The following is a 17,174-nucleotide window of genomic DNA, read 5'->3' as shown; positions in this document are numbered from 1 at the left end:
CTGCAACTGTTCTCAACAAAAGAGAAAAAAAAACCTATTTTTAAAAATAGCAGAGCAAGAGCTAATTCAGAAACTTGGGCTATTTTTGCAGGATGCAAAATGGGATGAAATCAGGACTAGATGACCTCTAGCAGATCAGCAAATTAAAGCTCTAGAAGCAGTGCAACTACATCTTCCACTAGCTAATAAAGAGTGGCATACCCAGCACCAGGATGCCCAGTTTTTGCAATATCAGTCATTATGCATGAAGAAATTGTAGTGTCAGACAGCCCAGTTGTTATTTCCCAGACACAGGTAAAACAAAATAAATGCAAACTCCCATACATTCATCTTGAGCTTCCTAATCAGCTCTTCCAGCATAAGAAACATCAACTTCATCACCTCTCTTCTAGAGCCTGGTAAAAAAAGTGAGCAAGAAAAATACATTTATGCTCTTTCTTGTTGGAGAGGTTTGAAGGAAAATAAAAACCTGTAAGGATATAGGTCGAGAAGATGGCAGGAACAAACGCACTATATTATTTCTGTAAAATCTAAATCCCAAGAGCATAACCAGGGCTGTAATTTTGATCAGTCCTAGCTAACTTCTGCACTAACCTCTCCCTGGAGAGTTTCACCGTATATCTTCCTGAACACCTTTTATGACTGCACTTCAATAACCATTTTGACAGACTGCTCCACTGTCAAAGCATTCTGTTGGAAAATTTCTCATTAAATCTAATCTCCATGTCCCCTTTTTTAATGTGAGACTATTAGCTGCTTATAAAACATCCTTGTGCAACCTTGAATAAATCTTCCTTGTCTTTTACCATTTTTTTTCATAGAGAATTATCAGATTTCCCCTCTAGTTGCCTTGTAAAACTAAGTTACAATCCCTTACCTCTTCCTCATTTTTCCATTGTCACTACTGAACAGTGTCCACCTTTACAAAAAGCAATAAAGGATTTATTTTACAGAAATATCTGTGTCATGCAACATTTCTCCCACCTTTCAAGGGCTTAACTTAACTAGAAGTAACTGTTCTTGTAAAAATGTTCTTCAGTTTTCAGCGTTATGAAAATTTTATTCAGCTCCAACAAAGATATCTGCTCTACAATGTAATTATTTTTCTTACCTCATTTGTGGCACCTATGCTAAGCAAACACTAACAGACATAATTTGTGCCATTTCTAACTAGTGTGTGAAAACGTGTGTTTTTACAATAGAATAGTCATGCTGTTGCTGAATCCTGAAGGATGGTCTGCACTGCAGTTTTTAGCCTCTCACAGCTGATTAAAAAAAAAGCCAAGGAGCAGGCAGAGGAAGCAGAAATAGGAGAGAATACAGCTGGATGTGAAGCTACAGACGTGTCTGGCAGCACCAGAGGCTGAAGGCAACCCACAGCCCTGCCTCCGCACTGAGTGGCTGCTTTTCTGTCTGTAAAAGCTCCCTACTGTTCTCTCCAGTAAAATTCCACAATGGACTGGCTAGGGCTGACTCTGAAAATATATACAACCCCAAAACCTGAAAGCTCACCTTTGCTGTGAAGGCAAAATTCATTGCTGACTACAGTAGTGTATTGATGGCATCTCTGCCAATGCCAGATTGAAACACTCAACCCTGTGAACTGAGGAGTTTCTCCTGTGGATACCAGGAGCTTTGTTTCTAGAAAGCCTGAATGCACAGTGGTCAGGAAATTGGATAACTCGCATAGTTACCAAAAAAGAGTTAATTAGGCCATCAGTGACAACATATAGAAAGCATGAAAAGTATGTAAGGAGGATGATACGTGGGATGGAAAAGTACTATAGACACATTGAACTTCCCTTGCCAGAACAGCTGCAGATTGAGGAAAGACAGAGAAAGCCATGGGCCCAGCCATGTGGTAGACAGAGGTTTGTTAGAACAGCAGACGGTGCTGAGCAAGGGGACACACAGAGATGCTCCCTGCTCCATTGGTAGCCAAGCACCCTCCCTCTGAACAACTGGGTGTCCCAGGACACATCACTGCTCTTCCCAGCCTTAAGATCCTGGGTCTGTATCTTGGCCCACACTCAGGCAGCATCTCTTCTTTGTGGGAGGACAGCCCGCAGCTTGGGGGCCCTGGGGCACTCCCTGCAGCAGGCTGTGCTGGGGCAGGAGGTGACAGCAGAACCCCTGCACTTTGCTGACCCTGGTTAAAGTCTATGCTGTCTTTGCTGTCTGCTGTAAATGATTAACTCTTCCTCTAATTCTTGAGTTAAGAACACTGGATAGATAAGAAACTCCTCTATTACTAAGCTTAAATCTCTCAATCGCAGGCAACCATGTAATGTGATCCTTTTAGCAATCTCATCAAACTCCATTTTAAAAGTTAAATTTCCCTGACATAAAGATACTGCTGCTCACGCACCAAAACGTTAAGAAAATTGAACTGCAGCAGCAATAAATACAACCAGCATTCACCAAAAGAAGGCAAGGCTTCTCTCAGCAAAGTCTGTCATCTGTTTTCCTCTACTGAACTCAAAAAAGGCAGTTGCTGGAAAGGATATTTTATATGCCTGTTACCTTCACATACACATATCAAATTAGGTAAAGTATATTGTTGCAAGGAGTCTTCTATGTGGGTTTTTTTTTTTTTTTAATTACTTTTTATTTTTAAGATCTGTGAACATGAAGACTGTCCTAAAAACTACAATAATCTCTGGCTTTTCGCAGTATTTTTCCATCTCTTCAGTGACTTGCCACAGGAGATAATTATTTGGCAAGTACATTTTGTCACTCTTGCCAGGAGTGTCAAATATAGAAGTCAAGAAGACTTTGTAGGTTGCTGCTCCAGTGCAGAGGCACTTAATGAATGCCAGAAGTCAAATGAGCATAAAACTGTCTTCATAAAAGCTTGAGCAAGACACAGCATGAAAATGTGCCAGTCCTTCTTAAAGTATTTTGTAAAATTTCTCCCTGGTTATTCTTCTTTCAGTTTACAGCTTACAGTAAAAACAGAACACCTCCATATTTTCTGATCCTTCTGCATAGGTTTTATGATCTAAGAAAAGCAAATTTTAATATCGTAATTTCATAAGTACCTGAATTGAAGAAACACTAAGGATAATGTCTAACGTCTAGATCCCAGACCACTATCACTGTGGCTGTCATCTCATGACACAACATACCCTGTGGCACTGTCCTGGTAAGTTATTTCTTCCCTTCTCCTTTCCCACAGTTTGTTTATTCCTTCAGACATAGCGATCCCCTGAGAATCTCTTCAGTTGTGGTACTTTTTATGTGGACCAGCTGCAAATTTTATCTGGGAAACTGACCTAACTTGGAAAAAAAAAAGTCAAAACAGACGATTTTAAAAAACAAACAAGCCAGATCAGTTGTTTGATCTAATCTCCATTGCATCCACACAAGCAGTCAGTAGCAGTCTAATTGCAAGGTGGTTCATCTGGGAGGCAATATCTGAAGTAGACACTGCCACGTCTTAGGTAGAGGGCAAATCCTTCCCTCAGAGAACTTTTACTATTGCCAGTTACTGCAGTGCACACCTGAGACAAAATGTGTTGTTAGACAATCATTCAAAATGTGTTTTTTGACAATTTTATGTAACACAAAATATTTTCCAGATCAAGTTTTTTTTATCCATCAAAGAGAGGAGAGGGGGGAATTGATGGCAAATCTATTAGATGCTCCTTAAAAGCTAGTTAATACTTTAATAAATCCTTCCGGTGTAGGAAAGAGTCACACAGTTGATCTATGAATAGCAAACACTTGTACTATTCCACAGGATTTACGAGAACTATTTTTACTATCTGCCTTTTCAACCACCCTGTTAGCAAACCAGAGCAAAGTCAGAAAACACAGCATGTTGCTGTTGTGCAGTATACACCCAACAGCATGGCTTCAGTGAAATGAAACTTCCAGATATTTACCGTTTCTAAAAGAATTTGTGTTTAGTGACTATTTACAGTTCTGTATTCCTTTTTTTTTTTTTTAATGTGAGAAAAGCCATTCAGCATTCTTTCCACTCTAAACCAACAAGCTGTGATTACTTACATTTACACATTTACTTTTTGATAGGAGCTCAATGAGACACAGAAGTATTTTTGCTATGGTACAGAGATGCAGATTTGGAACCAGACTTAAATATACAACAGACATGGCCTTGCTTGCCTTACAGAGTCAAAAGTTTGGGTGGTTTAAACTATGCAAAAGATAGTCCCAGCACATATCAGCAGGAGGGTCGTTTCCAGAATCTGTATTCAGGGGGAGAAGATGCTGTGTTGAATGCAGTTAGATGTACCAACAGTACAGGTGCCAACAGGAATAAGAAAGCCCATAGGAATTAAGAGGGTGCTGGGATTTATGCACCATCATTGTGACAATATGCATCGTGCACCAACATGAATTCACTGAACAGCAGACACCAAATCATTCTTTCAGTATTTTAAAATTGATCCTGTGAAGGATTCTACTTCTATCATTTCATTATGGATCTGCATCTGAGCATCAGAAGAGCAAACTCAGTCAAAGTAAATGAATTCCAGCTTTAGTTATATGAGAAAACATTTTCCATCTCCACTAGCAACCTTTTCTACTATAATTTTATCTATATGCATCATTTTAACATTACCTCGAAGAGTCATTAAAAAGACATTGTTGTCAGCTACTATAAAAAGTGGTATATGAGATATATCTCCAGTACTGCAAGAAGAATACCATTAATTTTTATATTATCTTTTGGAAATGTTTATCTTTTGCTGCAACTATGGCAGGTCCTTCATGCTCATGTCAAAAGTTATTTACATAGACAGTGCAATAAAAGGACAGGCAGAAAACTCTCCTTAAATTAAAGCAAATAACAAAAGTTTTGTCTGTAAATTCCAGAGTAATTAAACTAATTCAGTTTTATATATCCTGGGAAACGAGTAAAGGTATGGTTAAAAAATAATAATGCTGGAAAAAAAGATATTTTCTACTCAAAATCTTTAATCTTTACCAATAAGAGGAAGTGAACTTTCTTTTTTATGCCATATTACAAATATATTGCTAGTATTTGTTTTCCTTTTCCACTGCAGCAAGCAAATGTCAATCTTGAGAAGATTCCAGTAATTACTAACTGCCAGGTTTTTTTTGCCTCTCTTGAACTCTCCACTTAATTTTGGTTTTATATGTTTTTTTCTATATATCTCTAAGTCTGAAATTTAAGGAAAAATCAAAGCTGCTTTCAGTTGCTTTGTATTGCATTACTTGATTTTGAGCCACTGAATGTATTCCATTATTAATCACACAAGACCCAAAAGTGTATTAGGAACTGCTACTTGTTACAATCCCCTTTTTTATTCAGACACTTTTAATACTCTTACAGCAACCTGTTTACCTTCTCCCTGTAGAGTCTAGTTAAAACTGTACTGAACTGCTGAACATCCCTGTAACCTCACACATCATGAAGAGCAACCAAGTCCTAACCATCCTTTCTAATAAGGCATGACAGTGTAGGTGTAAGACACAACCCCATTATGTTTCCTGGGCAGGGATTCCATGTTTCACTGCTTACATCCAGAACTGCTCCTGCAGCTTTCATGAACCCACAGCTGCTGAGATATAAAACATTCAAAGGCCAGCACATTTCCTATTTTACAAAATAATTAAGCCTTGCTGCTGTAGTAATTAAAAGGAACTGTGTTTTCCAATCCCTATCCATAACAATGCCTAAGAAAATTTAGATGTAAACAGCTCATTTTCAGTTCTGATTTTTCTTTTTTTTTTTTTTTTGCCACAGATTGTTAACTAATAAAGATCGGTTCTAGATGAGAAATCTAATTATTCCCCACTAGGAAAAAGTTTATAAAGCTTCTCATTCTTCATTGAGTTTCAGAAGATCTGCGGAAAAACTAAAACAAGTAAGACTAATCAAATCAAGCACACTGGATAACTTCAATAACACATCTTTTAAAATCTGAGACAAGGTCAAGATCAATATACATCATGGAAAAGCAACTCAATTTCAGTTAGAGATTCTTTGCTGAAAGAAAAGTTACAGCTCTCCATGCATATTCATACAGATTTGATGAAACACACTGTGTGGTACAGTCTATGTATCGTCTCTTATTTATCTATTCTCTTGGCTCCTCTAAGGCCAGATGGTCTGTCCCACCAATATTCTGTCTCCTTAGCGAGCTCAGTATCCTCAATTGGCTGTCTCCTCCAAGACATGGCAAGTTATATCTACACCAGGTTCACAGCTCACTTCTCCTCCAAACTGCCCTTTTCATTGCAAATATATAGCCTGCTCTGGATAGAAATGCTCAGTTGCTGCTTCTTCAATGGTGAATCTGCCCCATAGGACCTTCCCAAATGAATGCAGAGCTTTTCAGTTCATTTTGCATTGCTTAGCAGCCTGGGCATGATCTTCTGTCCAGTTTTTATTTATTTACACTTCTTCCAGTTTTCACCGTTGGATACTGATTCTGCTAACCTAACTGTTTTCATGGGACAAGAAAATATTTCTGTATTCTCTCCTCTAAGAAGAATCATAGAAACATAGAATGGCTTGGATTAGAAGGGACTTTAAAGATCATCTAATTCTACCCCCTGCCACAGGCAGGGCTGCCACCCCCAGCTCAGCTGCCCAGGGTCCCATCCAACCTGGCCTTGAGTGCCTCCAAGGATGGGGCACCACAGCTTCTCTGAGCAGCTGTGTCAGCACCTCACCACTTCTGAGTGAAAAATTTCCCCATAACATCTAATCAAAATCTCTCTTCCTTTAGTTTAAAATCATTCCCCTTTGTCCTATTACTAACAGATTGCATAAAATGTTGGTCTTCCTTCAAGTACTGGAAGGCTGCAGTGAGTTATCCCCAGAGCCTTCTCTTGTCCAGGTTAAACAAGCCCAGCTACCTCAGCCTTTCTTCACAGAAGAGATGCTCCAGCTCTCTAGTCATGGGCCTCCTCTTGACCCATTCCAAAAGCTCCACATCTTTCTTGTACTGGGGGCCCCAGGTCTGAATGCAATACTCCAGATGGGGCCTCGGGAAGGCAGAGCAGAGGGGGATAATCACCTCACTCTCCTTGCTAGCCACACCTCTTTTGATGGAGTCCAGGATACTGCTGGCCATAAGGGCTGCAAGTACGCCCTGCTGGCTCATGTCAAGCTTTTCATCCACCAGAATCTTCAAGTCATTCTCTGCAGGGCTGCCCTCAATGATTTCTTCTCCCCTGTCTGGGATCGCCCAGATTGTGACACCTTGCACTTGGCATTATTCATCTCATTAGGTTCATGTGGGCCCTTTTCTCAACCTTGTCCAGGCCCCTTTGAATGATATCCCTCCCATTTTATCAACTGCACCACTCAGTTTAGTTTCATCAGCAAACTTGCTGAGAGCACACTCAATCCCACTGCCATTGACAAAGATGAAGACCCAAGACTGAACCCTGGGAGAAACCACTCATGACTGGTCTCCACACAGACAGTGAACTGCTGACCACAACCCTCAGGCAGCAACAACCAACCAATTCTTTTTCCACAAAACAATCTTCCTTTCAAATTCACATGTCTCCAAGTTAGAGATAGGGATGAAAGCATGAGTTCATGCAAAAGGCCTTGTGCAAGTCCAGGTAGATGACATTAGCTGCCCTTGCTTTGTCCACCAATGCCATCACTCCACCATAGAAGGCCACCAGAGAAAAATTACACATTGTTGAGTACTTACATTAGATGAAATACTGAGAATCAATTTAATTGATCTTGGGTATTTAAAATACTGCCTTTCATTTTAATTAGACAAAGAGTTTATTTACAACCTGGTTGTTTATCTGTTCCATCACCAACAAGAGTTATTTTATATTGTTCCTGACTTCCTAGTGAAAAGCAGACACCTTTCAATTTCTTGTCATTCAAGGAAAATGATTTCATTACAGTTAATATTAAAAGTAATTTAAATTAAAAACAAAGAAATACAAACCAATATTTCACTGTTTCCAAGGTCACAAATGCACTTTAACACCTTACCAGCATGTTCTGTAATGTTCTTTTACCTTGTTATTCTTCCACAGCAGTGTCAGGTGTGTTCCTTGAGTCTCTCTTACAGTACAAAGGAATGAACTAGAACATTGCTGTTTTCTAACCTTACTTAAGTGTTTGCAAGAAATACGGAGTGTTCCATTCTCCACAAGAATCCAACAAAAAAACTGGACTCTGCTCAGACCTGCCAGGTTTCTTTGCAGATCTATTTTTGTACTGTCTTCACCCACTTGTAAATGGACAGAACAAAAATCAGTTATCTTGAACTACTAAGGACTACAGCTTTGCAAGGAGCCTAAGAAGCAAGTGTCAGTGATAGGAGGTTCCAATTGCTCTAACCCTGGACCAAGCAAGAACTCTCTTTCAGATGGGTGAGTTGAAAGAAGTTCCTTGCCATTTCCCATCTCTCCTGATATAAACCAGATCCAAACACCAAAAAATATCCAAATAGCAATTTGTTTTGGAGTCTGGGAAGAGCTATTTAAGTGAAATGTGGTCCCATCAGTATAATTTCACTTTAAATTCAGTATCTTCATGGCAGAATGTGCTTTTGAATATTGCTTATTTATTACTGCTTATTTTTCACCTCTCATATTTGACTTTCTCTCTAGTACTAGACAGACATTCAAATGAAGTGTTATGTTACAGATATGGCAATATTTATAGAGCAAAGGCTAGCTGAACAGTAGACAAATAGTATCATTTTCTGATTTTTCACCAAGAACAAGATCTACACCTGCAATTTAGAGGCTAAAAAACCCGCACACTTTTACCTACTTTGTAAGTGCTGAATAACTACATAATCTTTCTGTTTTCCTTCCCAGAATGTCAGTTGCTGTTTTGTTTACTTACTATCCATGCCTTTGAGATTTCTGTGTTTCCAGAAAACCTTTGATTCCTTCTCTCTGATCTTAATACTGGTAGTTCAATAGCTGGCCTTACTAGAATTGCTTGTATTCAAGGAACTGACAACAAGTATTGCTGATGGAAAGCCACCAAGGCATCAAGCACTGCAACAGTAATGTTGCTGCATACTTACAATCTTTCTTATGTCTGACATAGTGCAGAGCAGTGCAAACACTGTTACCTGCTTTGTGTTGATTTGATCGAAAGATGCTGGCTAGTCCTGTGACACAGGAAATATTTTGCCAGAAGTACCTCCCACATCCCAACCTCCTAGCTAAGCCTTAACTAGTTAAATAAATTAAAGACTCTGGATGTAACAAGGCAATATACTGTATACGTTCATACCCATTTATACTTATCTAGATTCACTTTTCACTCAACACAGAAGCACAGACAAATATAGGAGCCTCATTCATCCTGTTCAGAAGCACTCACTGAAAATAAGGCAGATGAATCACTACTTTAAAGAGTCTCGTTATTTTCTCTGACAAGGTGACTAAGGAAGATGTCTGAAGTTTGTACTATAGGCCTGTAACACTGGTGAGCTCATCTTTATTTCTTTATTTTATTTACTCTATTGAGCCTTGATTTGGAGTGAGCTGAGCATTACAGTTTGGCTGTATGATTAGCGTATGATATTAAAGCATATTAGTTTTCTAGGTAATCTCAGTATTTTTCAAAGAAATGGGATTTCTGCCCAAGATATATGCATTGTCAGATCAACCATTATTAGCACTTGTAAGTCTCTGTCCTGTACAGTTTGTCATCATGCTGTTTCTAGTCTTGGTCCTTGAAATGGAGACCTCAGTTGAAATTTTTTACGTATCACTAATTTTTCTCAAGCAACCTGAAATAAAATGTCAGCTGTGTACATATTTTAGTTCTGCTCTTGTTGCATATGGCAGCATTTTAGCACAGAAATTTTTATAGTACATGCTGAACGTTTCTGGGACCTTCAAAGAATTCCTTAAATTTAATACTGTGTTGTACTTGAATCATTTCACCTTCTGCAATATACTGGCCAAGCTTCTCATGAGCAAGTCCATTTTATAAAACATTTCCTTCCAACTTGGGGGAACTTTTGTACTGTACTGTAGAAAATCATGACCATTATTAGAAAATCATTTACAGAGCTTTCATGGAAGCAATAGAGCTTTCACAGCAGTGATATACCAGGCACCAAATTACAGGGAACACAGTTTGTAACACGCACTATTACAATCTACTTATTCTCTCCAGAAGCAGGGGGGGAAGCTGCCAGCACATTCTGATGCAGTACAATTTTGTCTGTGCAGATCCTGTGCTAGACTGCCTCCAGCATGACCTGGATCCCAGCAACTACAGCGAGTACCTCTTGCAGACAGCACTGCTTGTCCATCGACCCCATTATCCAGGAGCACTTGCCAGTATCCACCTTTGGTTCTGAGCCCTGAAGATATTTCTACTTTTGCCTAGTCAGGCATAAATAATAAGAGCTTTGCTGAATCTGCTAGAGTCTCCTCTGTGAAAATGCATGGCTTGTCTCACTTCTCCTAGGCTATTATGATGTTATTCCACCAGTGTGATCAAGTGCCGTTTACAAAATATCAGGACACACACACACACACACACACACAAAAAAAAAAAAAAAAAGGCAATTATTCCTAAAATGCAGCCAGGTCCACTTATTTTGGCCCACAGGCACCTGAGATAAGCACAGGCTGATTCAGGCATTATAATATAGTATAGTTATAAAGCTGAAGAATATTTCTCAAGCATTCCTACCAAACACCACCCCTGACTAGGAGCCAAAGGAGGGCTTAGATTTGAGATTCTTCTCTCTGGCACATTCCAGTAAACGCAAACAGCTGTCCACAAACACATTTTCAAAACTGAATGAAGACACATTGCTATAAACTTGTCCATTGTATAAAGTAGCTAGCAATCTCAAAACCACAGAATCTTGCTCATTTTTGCAAAATGTCAAATTTTAAACAGTAATTCATTTTATTTTGTTTACAAATGTTAATTTTGTGTAGGATGTACTAACCACTAATTATATTAGTATTTCTGAAAACGTTTGTAATGTTACTGTTTTTGAACTAAAACCTAATCATGTGTGCAAATGCTGAACATGATTACCTACTTTTCCATACTAGCATGTGAAATATCAATGAACGTACAGATATTATGACAACAAAAGAGAATAGATTGAACGCTCACCCATATCCTGAGCTCGCTATAAAACTCCAGAGGAGGGGATCTCCAAAAGAGATCCTCTCCCCCAGCAGTCAGCTCTTAAATGTGTCTAGGAGAGGTGCAGCCAGGCTCCACCCCTTCCAGCAGCACAGGTGAATTGCCTTCACCTGTGCTCCCATGGCTGACTCATTGCTCGCCTCAGGTGATCAGTCAGAGGTTCAGGCCGTGATTCAGCAGTTCCCATACAAGCGTGGAAAAGAAAAACATAACCTTTTCCATGTCCAGCAAGTACACTTGCTTGAAAAGTCTTTTTCTGTTGGGGAAGAATCACTCAAGACATCTGTAAAACATGAGTTTGAAAAAACATTGCTTGAAGGTATTCTTATTATCTCTTTAATGAAAAGAAACGGGTGAGCGTGTACTTTAAGATACTTGAAATTCTTTGTTATTTAATACATATCCAATAATTTCTGGAAAATTCCTGAAAGTATCATGTATGTATCACAGTTTGCAGAAGATGTAATCAGATCTCAAGAGGAGCTGGAAGCTATGAAACAAGAGAAGTAATAAATGAATGAAAATAGGAGCCTGGAAAAGTTCTGAGACATGAAAAGAAGACGGATGGTTTGGTGCAGGCCTTAGAAGTGAAACAAGAGCCATAGAATGTAGGGAGAAGAGAAATGGTCTTAGCACTGAGTGTTCAAATACTGCTTTTATGGTACTGAGAGGCAGGGATTGCATTGCAAACATCCACTGAAAGAACCTCTCCTAAAGTAAAGTCTGTTTTTTTACTAGCTAAGTATAGTCTCCAATCTATTTGTGGCCCCTAGAAAAGTGTTGGGGCAGTTTACAGAAAGAAGTGAAACTGCTGGAAAATGTGATAATCTCTCGTGGAGTCCAAGTCTGGGTGCAAGAGGTGAGCATCCTGCCCCAGTAGGCACCCTGTCCTGACTCTCTCCTCTTCCCATAGACCATTGTTAATCCTGGTCAGGGCTGTTTCTGAAGTCCCAACTGTAGCAGCCCCATTCACCAGGTGACAAGCTTGTGTAAGGCACGTGAAGATGTTTAAACCCAAACAAATAAGTAAACATTTCAATAAAGATAAAAAAACAGTCATTGCCAATTTCTTAAACAGTCCAACAGTTAGTACAATACTTCACTTATAAAACTAACATTTGAAAATCTGGCTATTTTCATTCAGTTAAAAAAAAAAAAAAGAACAAAAGCAAATGCAAACCAAACCCAAAGGATAGTTTAAAAGAACAATCTTTTACAAGAATCTAGAAATATTTCATTACAAAACCTGGAAATAGCGTTAGTGATACCCAACTGTCCTGTCTCCTGACAATTTCCATCACCCACGTTTAGATAAAGTATAAGGCAAGATCTGAAAACTGTAAATCATGGAGAAAGCTCTACGTACCATGCAGACTGCACCTCATAGCTCCTGGATGTGCCAGCTGGGAAATCAACTGCTCACTCTCATCCACACTAATAGTAAGAGGCACTCCGCTTTTCTCAAGACATAGAACTGTACAATCACCACAATTGGAAATGATTATCTGGTCCAAACGTTCACCTGCCACCAATATTTCCCCACTAAACCATGTCCCTTAGTCTAAACATTTCTCAAACGCCTCCAGGGACAGAGAGTCAACCGTTTTCCTGGGCAGCCTGTTAAAATACCTCACCACTCTTTTGGGGAAGAAATTTTTCCTAATACCCAACCTGAATCTCCCCTGGTGCAACTTGTCCTATTGCTCTAACCTGGGAGAAGAGGCCAACCCCACTCGCCACACCCTCCTTTCAGAGAGTTGTAGAGAGTTGTAAGGTCTCCCCTGAGATTCCTCCAGACTAAACAATCCCAGTTCCCACAGCTGCTCCTTGTAAGACTTGTGTTCCAGACCCCTCACCAGCCTTACTGTCCTCCTCTGGACACGCTCTGGGCCCTCTATTTCTTATTACACTATTCCCCATTCAACACTTTGTGACAGTGTAGATCAGAGGTGCAAAACACACAGCCTGCTGGTCACTCAACCAGGTAAGTTACATCTGTGTCCTGCTTGTAGACTAAAATCACCAAGCTTCCCAAAAGACCTGCTAGGGCACAGCAAGCTGCGTCATCAGCCTTGGGCCTGCCACTCACCTCTCCCCTTTCCCTGCACTTGGGTTAATGCACTCAGCGTGGCTGGGCAGAGAGGGAGAATCCATAGCGACTGACCGTCAGGAACTGCTGCATGACAGAGTGATGCAGTTCAATGCAGGTAAAGCTTTAAGGCAGCCTATTAGAAGTAAGACCTTGTGAGGCATACAGGTGGATTTTTTTCATTAGCCTTTACAATAGCGAGCAGTGATCTTACACAGAAACAGACTTAAAAACAATGTTAAAAACAGCCTTCCTGACTGATGGGCCACGGATGCTATTCACTCCCAAATTCAAAGACAAGGGTTGCCTCTGTGAGCAGAACTCAGAACTGCCCCACATCAGACCAGAGCCAGATCCAGCTGCTACAAAAGTGAACTGCTGCTGCCAGAGCTGAGCTGTGAGTGACGCTGGGTGCAGCTCTGGGAGAGCAGACTAAAAAGAGGGAAAAACTGTAGTGCAACAACAGCTGGGAGAGACAAGTGAGATGTGTGACACAAGCAGCCCTGCAGATACCAAGGTAAATGCAGAAGAAGGGCAGGAGGTGTTCTAGGTGTGGAGCAGAAGTTCTGGTAGCCCAGGAGAGTCCTGTGGAGATGCAGGCCTTACTCCTGCACCCGATGGGCACCACAGAAATCTCCACGTCTAGCCACAAAGGAGCCCGTAGTGGAGTAGGCAGAGAGCAACCATAAAGGAAAGGCAGGGACAAAGCATTACAGACCAATCACTGCCCCCACTCTCTGTTCCTCTGTGTCCATCAGGGGGAGGAGGCAGAAGATTTGGGCACAAAGTTGAGCCTGCGAAGTAGGGAATGGGTTGGAGGAAGGTGTTTTTAGCTTTGTTTCTCATTATGCCACTCTATTTTTAATCGCAACAAATTAAATTAATCTTCCCCAAGCAGCATCTGTTTTGCCTCTGCAGCCACCAGTGAGTGATCTCACTGCCTTTATCTCAGCCCAGCAGCTGAGATCTCATCTTCTCCCCATGCCTTGCTGTGCAGAGGGAACAAGAGAGCAGCTTGGTGGGCACCTGGCAGCCAGCCAAGGTCAACCCACCACGAAGGCACAAAGTCTGCCTTTAGGGGCAAAGGAAAGAACAACTGGTACATTTTTATGGCTCTTCATGCACGTCTCAAGAGTCCACTGAGAACTACAGCATCATCAGTGAGGCTTCCAAAGGAATGTCCAATGGAAAACAAAGTATTGACAGCATGTATGTGAGTGTCAATTGTGCAAAGCTATCTTAAAGTGAAAGTTTTATACGTTCTGTGTGAATCATTATATATGTAATATATTTTATGGCATAGCGTATTATATAGAGCATATATATCATGCATGTATACTCTCTCCAGAAATATATATACATGCATACAAACAGCTGGCCGTTCTTTACTGCATCTGTCAGAGTGTAAGATAATCAGAACAGTCCCCAGGCAGTAACAGTTGTACTTGCACTGCTAAGTCTGGTTGTGGCAGACCTAACAAATCCATGCACAATGCATAGTTTATATGGGCCCTGTAAGAATTTCATGAATCAAAGAAATTAGTATCTGTCAGTATCACAATGATGCACAAACACAGACTTACCAGAACTTATTTTAGAATTATAATTAAGCATATATGTAGCAGACAACTTTTTACAGGTAATATGTTTATTTACCATGTACATTCCAGCAGTCTGCAGGTCACCAAAAGGCTCTAAGTCTGAGACAACTCCTATGAACAGCATCTCATATAATCTGGCCTCCAGATTATTCTCCCTTTAATCGCAAAAAGTATATGAAAACTTTCACTGAAGTACTGATAAATGTTCTCAGCTAGGAAAACTACTTCATTAATTTCAGTACTCAGTGTCAAATGCTCATTTTTCACAAAACAGTGCAAGGCAAAAGAGTGACAGCAGCAGGAAAATAATCTGTTTGCTAGGAATTCCCTCCTAGTACACACAGAACAAAATATTTCTGTTGCTGCCCCAGAACTGATAATGAATAAGATATTGTCCAGATGGATAGGCATGTAAGTCACAACTTGGCAGATTTCATTGTAAGCAAACATCCCAGTTAAGCAAAGAAATAGCCTTTCCATACTCAACAACTGCAGCAGTTCTCAATACTTTGCTCACTATGGACATTGGGGTTGGAATCCCATCGTGGTGCTTCCTCCCTGGAGATACTCAAGGCCTTAGGTTTGATGGGGCTTTGATCAACCTGGTCTAATGGGAGGTGTCCTTGCAGGAGGAGTTGGAAAAGATGATCTCTGATGTCCCTTCCAACACAAACCATTCTATGATTCTGTGATCTTCAAGGTTTCTTCCAAACTAAGCCACTCTAAGATTCTATGATTAAAAGTATGTCCCGCCGCGCAGTGTAGCTGTGTACTTCTACCATTAAAAGGAGCTCCAGGGATATGCTCAGAATGTGCCAGTGGGGGAAACACTGGTTAGCCCACCAGTGACTGAGCTAGAAAGCACAAAGCTGTGACCCAATACTTCAACATGTACCGAAATTGTGACACAAGGGTCTGCCCTGGACACCTACTCCAAGCAGTGTGCACCTGCAAACCCCCCGCATGGATTAGCACACACAGAGAGCTCACAACAGAACATGCCATCTTACAAGTCCTAAAGTTCCATTTCCTTACCCACCACCACCACCTCTGCTCCATTCCACGTGTAACCAGAGGCTCACCCCGCAGAGGCACACCAGCCACACACATTCCACACACACAGCCGGGCACTCCTTATTACCAACCCAAGGCTGCAGGCAGGCGCTCAGTCACACCCCACGCAGCAGAACAGCCGTCCTGTGCATCACGCCACTGATCAGAGGAACCCCTTGGCCATCGACACCCATGCATACGCTCATACCCACGCATCGCGACACGCTCGATAGCAGCAAAGCCGCCGAACACACTGGTGCTCACGCACTAGAGGTGCGGTGTGAGCGATGCCCCCAGAGAAGCCCGTGCTACACGCGGTGCTGCGTGCGATGCACGTGCGATGCACGGCGCTGTGCACCGTCACTCTCCGTGTGTGCGTGTGTCCGGACGGGACGCAGCCGCCCCACTACCTGCCGAAGTGACCCAGGGAGTCGAAGATCTGCTCGGAGCCGGGAGCCATGGCGGGGCCGCAGCCTCAGTGCCGCTGTCCCGGCGCTGCGGGGAAGATCCACCGGCCCGGCCCGGCTCCCCGCCCCCCTGCGGCCCGCCCCGCCCCGTCCCGCGGCCCGGGGCTCCCCGCGGGGGCCGTCCCGAAGGGGAGGCCCCGGACGTGGTCCCAAAGGGCTCGGGGAAGAGTGCCTGAAGCAGCCCGGGGTGCGGGACTGCGGGCCGGGAGCGGAGGAGCGGCCCTGGCGGTTCAGCACTGTGCGGGTGGTCGCGGTCTCGGTACTGCTGCGGTGGGGACGGTTCCGTCCCTCACCCGGACCTGAGAACGTTCTCATCCCTCACACAGACCGTGCGCCTCAGATCGAGTTCTTCCTTCAGGGCTGGGCTCTGCCTGTCCCATCAGGCAGCTTCTTTTTTTTTTTCTCTTTTCTTTTTTTTTTCGCTTCACCTCCCCCCAAATTAAATTATGTGCTTCATTCCTCCTGTGGCAATCAATGATGATCTGCTATTTCAGGCTCCAGTGTGTTTTGTACAGATATTTTTAATTAGAAGAGGGTATACATTCCCCCTCTCCCCCCCCCCCCAAGACATTATCTAAATGTTAACAAGAGTTACTTTTAGTTGCCTTACGATCTGCCCTGTTGTTGGGACATATTATGTTGTAATGAGTTATATGATTGGTTTTTTTCCCCCAAAATTCTGGCACATAATGGAAAATAGTATTATTCACTAAATGTAAAATATGTAACATGTCCCATACAGCATTACTCATTAGTACACTTAACTTATAATTAAGCCTTAGTTATATTTGGACCTAATATTCTGCCTTCCCCGAAGCAGGACAAGATCACAGAATTATAGAATC

At 41.7% G+C, this 17,174-nt stretch overlaps 1 protein-coding gene across 2 annotated transcripts in view; it reads right to left on the bottom strand.

The window, feature by feature from the left end:
* The window catches only part of SLC22A16 (solute carrier family 22 member 16), a 36,228-nt gene extending 19,850 nt beyond the window's left edge, over window positions 1–16,378 (bottom strand). Inside the window, exons 1-2 of one of the 2 annotated variants that reach the window (XM_090135889.1) lie at window positions 16,273–16,354; window positions 3,129–3,279 (exon numbers count right to left, since the gene is read on the bottom strand). In XM_090135889.1, the coding sequence (XP_089992015.1) occupies window positions 3,129–3,199 (71 nt within the window). In that variant the 5' untranslated portion in view covers window positions 3,200–3,279; window positions 16,273–16,354. Of the gene's footprint in view, window positions 1–3,128; window positions 3,280–16,272 lie in introns of both variants that reach the window. The other variant, XM_031611022.2, reaches the window with a different exon arrangement.
* Window positions 16,379–17,174: the final 796 nt, after the last annotated feature.

The sequence above is a fragment of the Phasianus colchicus genome, chromosome 2, assembly GCF_987193195.1.
Source record: "Phasianus colchicus chromosome 2, bPhaCol1.hap1.1, whole genome shotgun sequence".
In the NCBI taxonomy this organism is placed as follows: Eukaryota; Metazoa; Chordata; class Aves; order Galliformes; family Phasianidae; genus Phasianus; species Phasianus colchicus.
The sequence above is the reverse complement of the archived record's forward strand: the minus strand, read 5'-3'. Positions and strand labels throughout refer to the sequence as shown.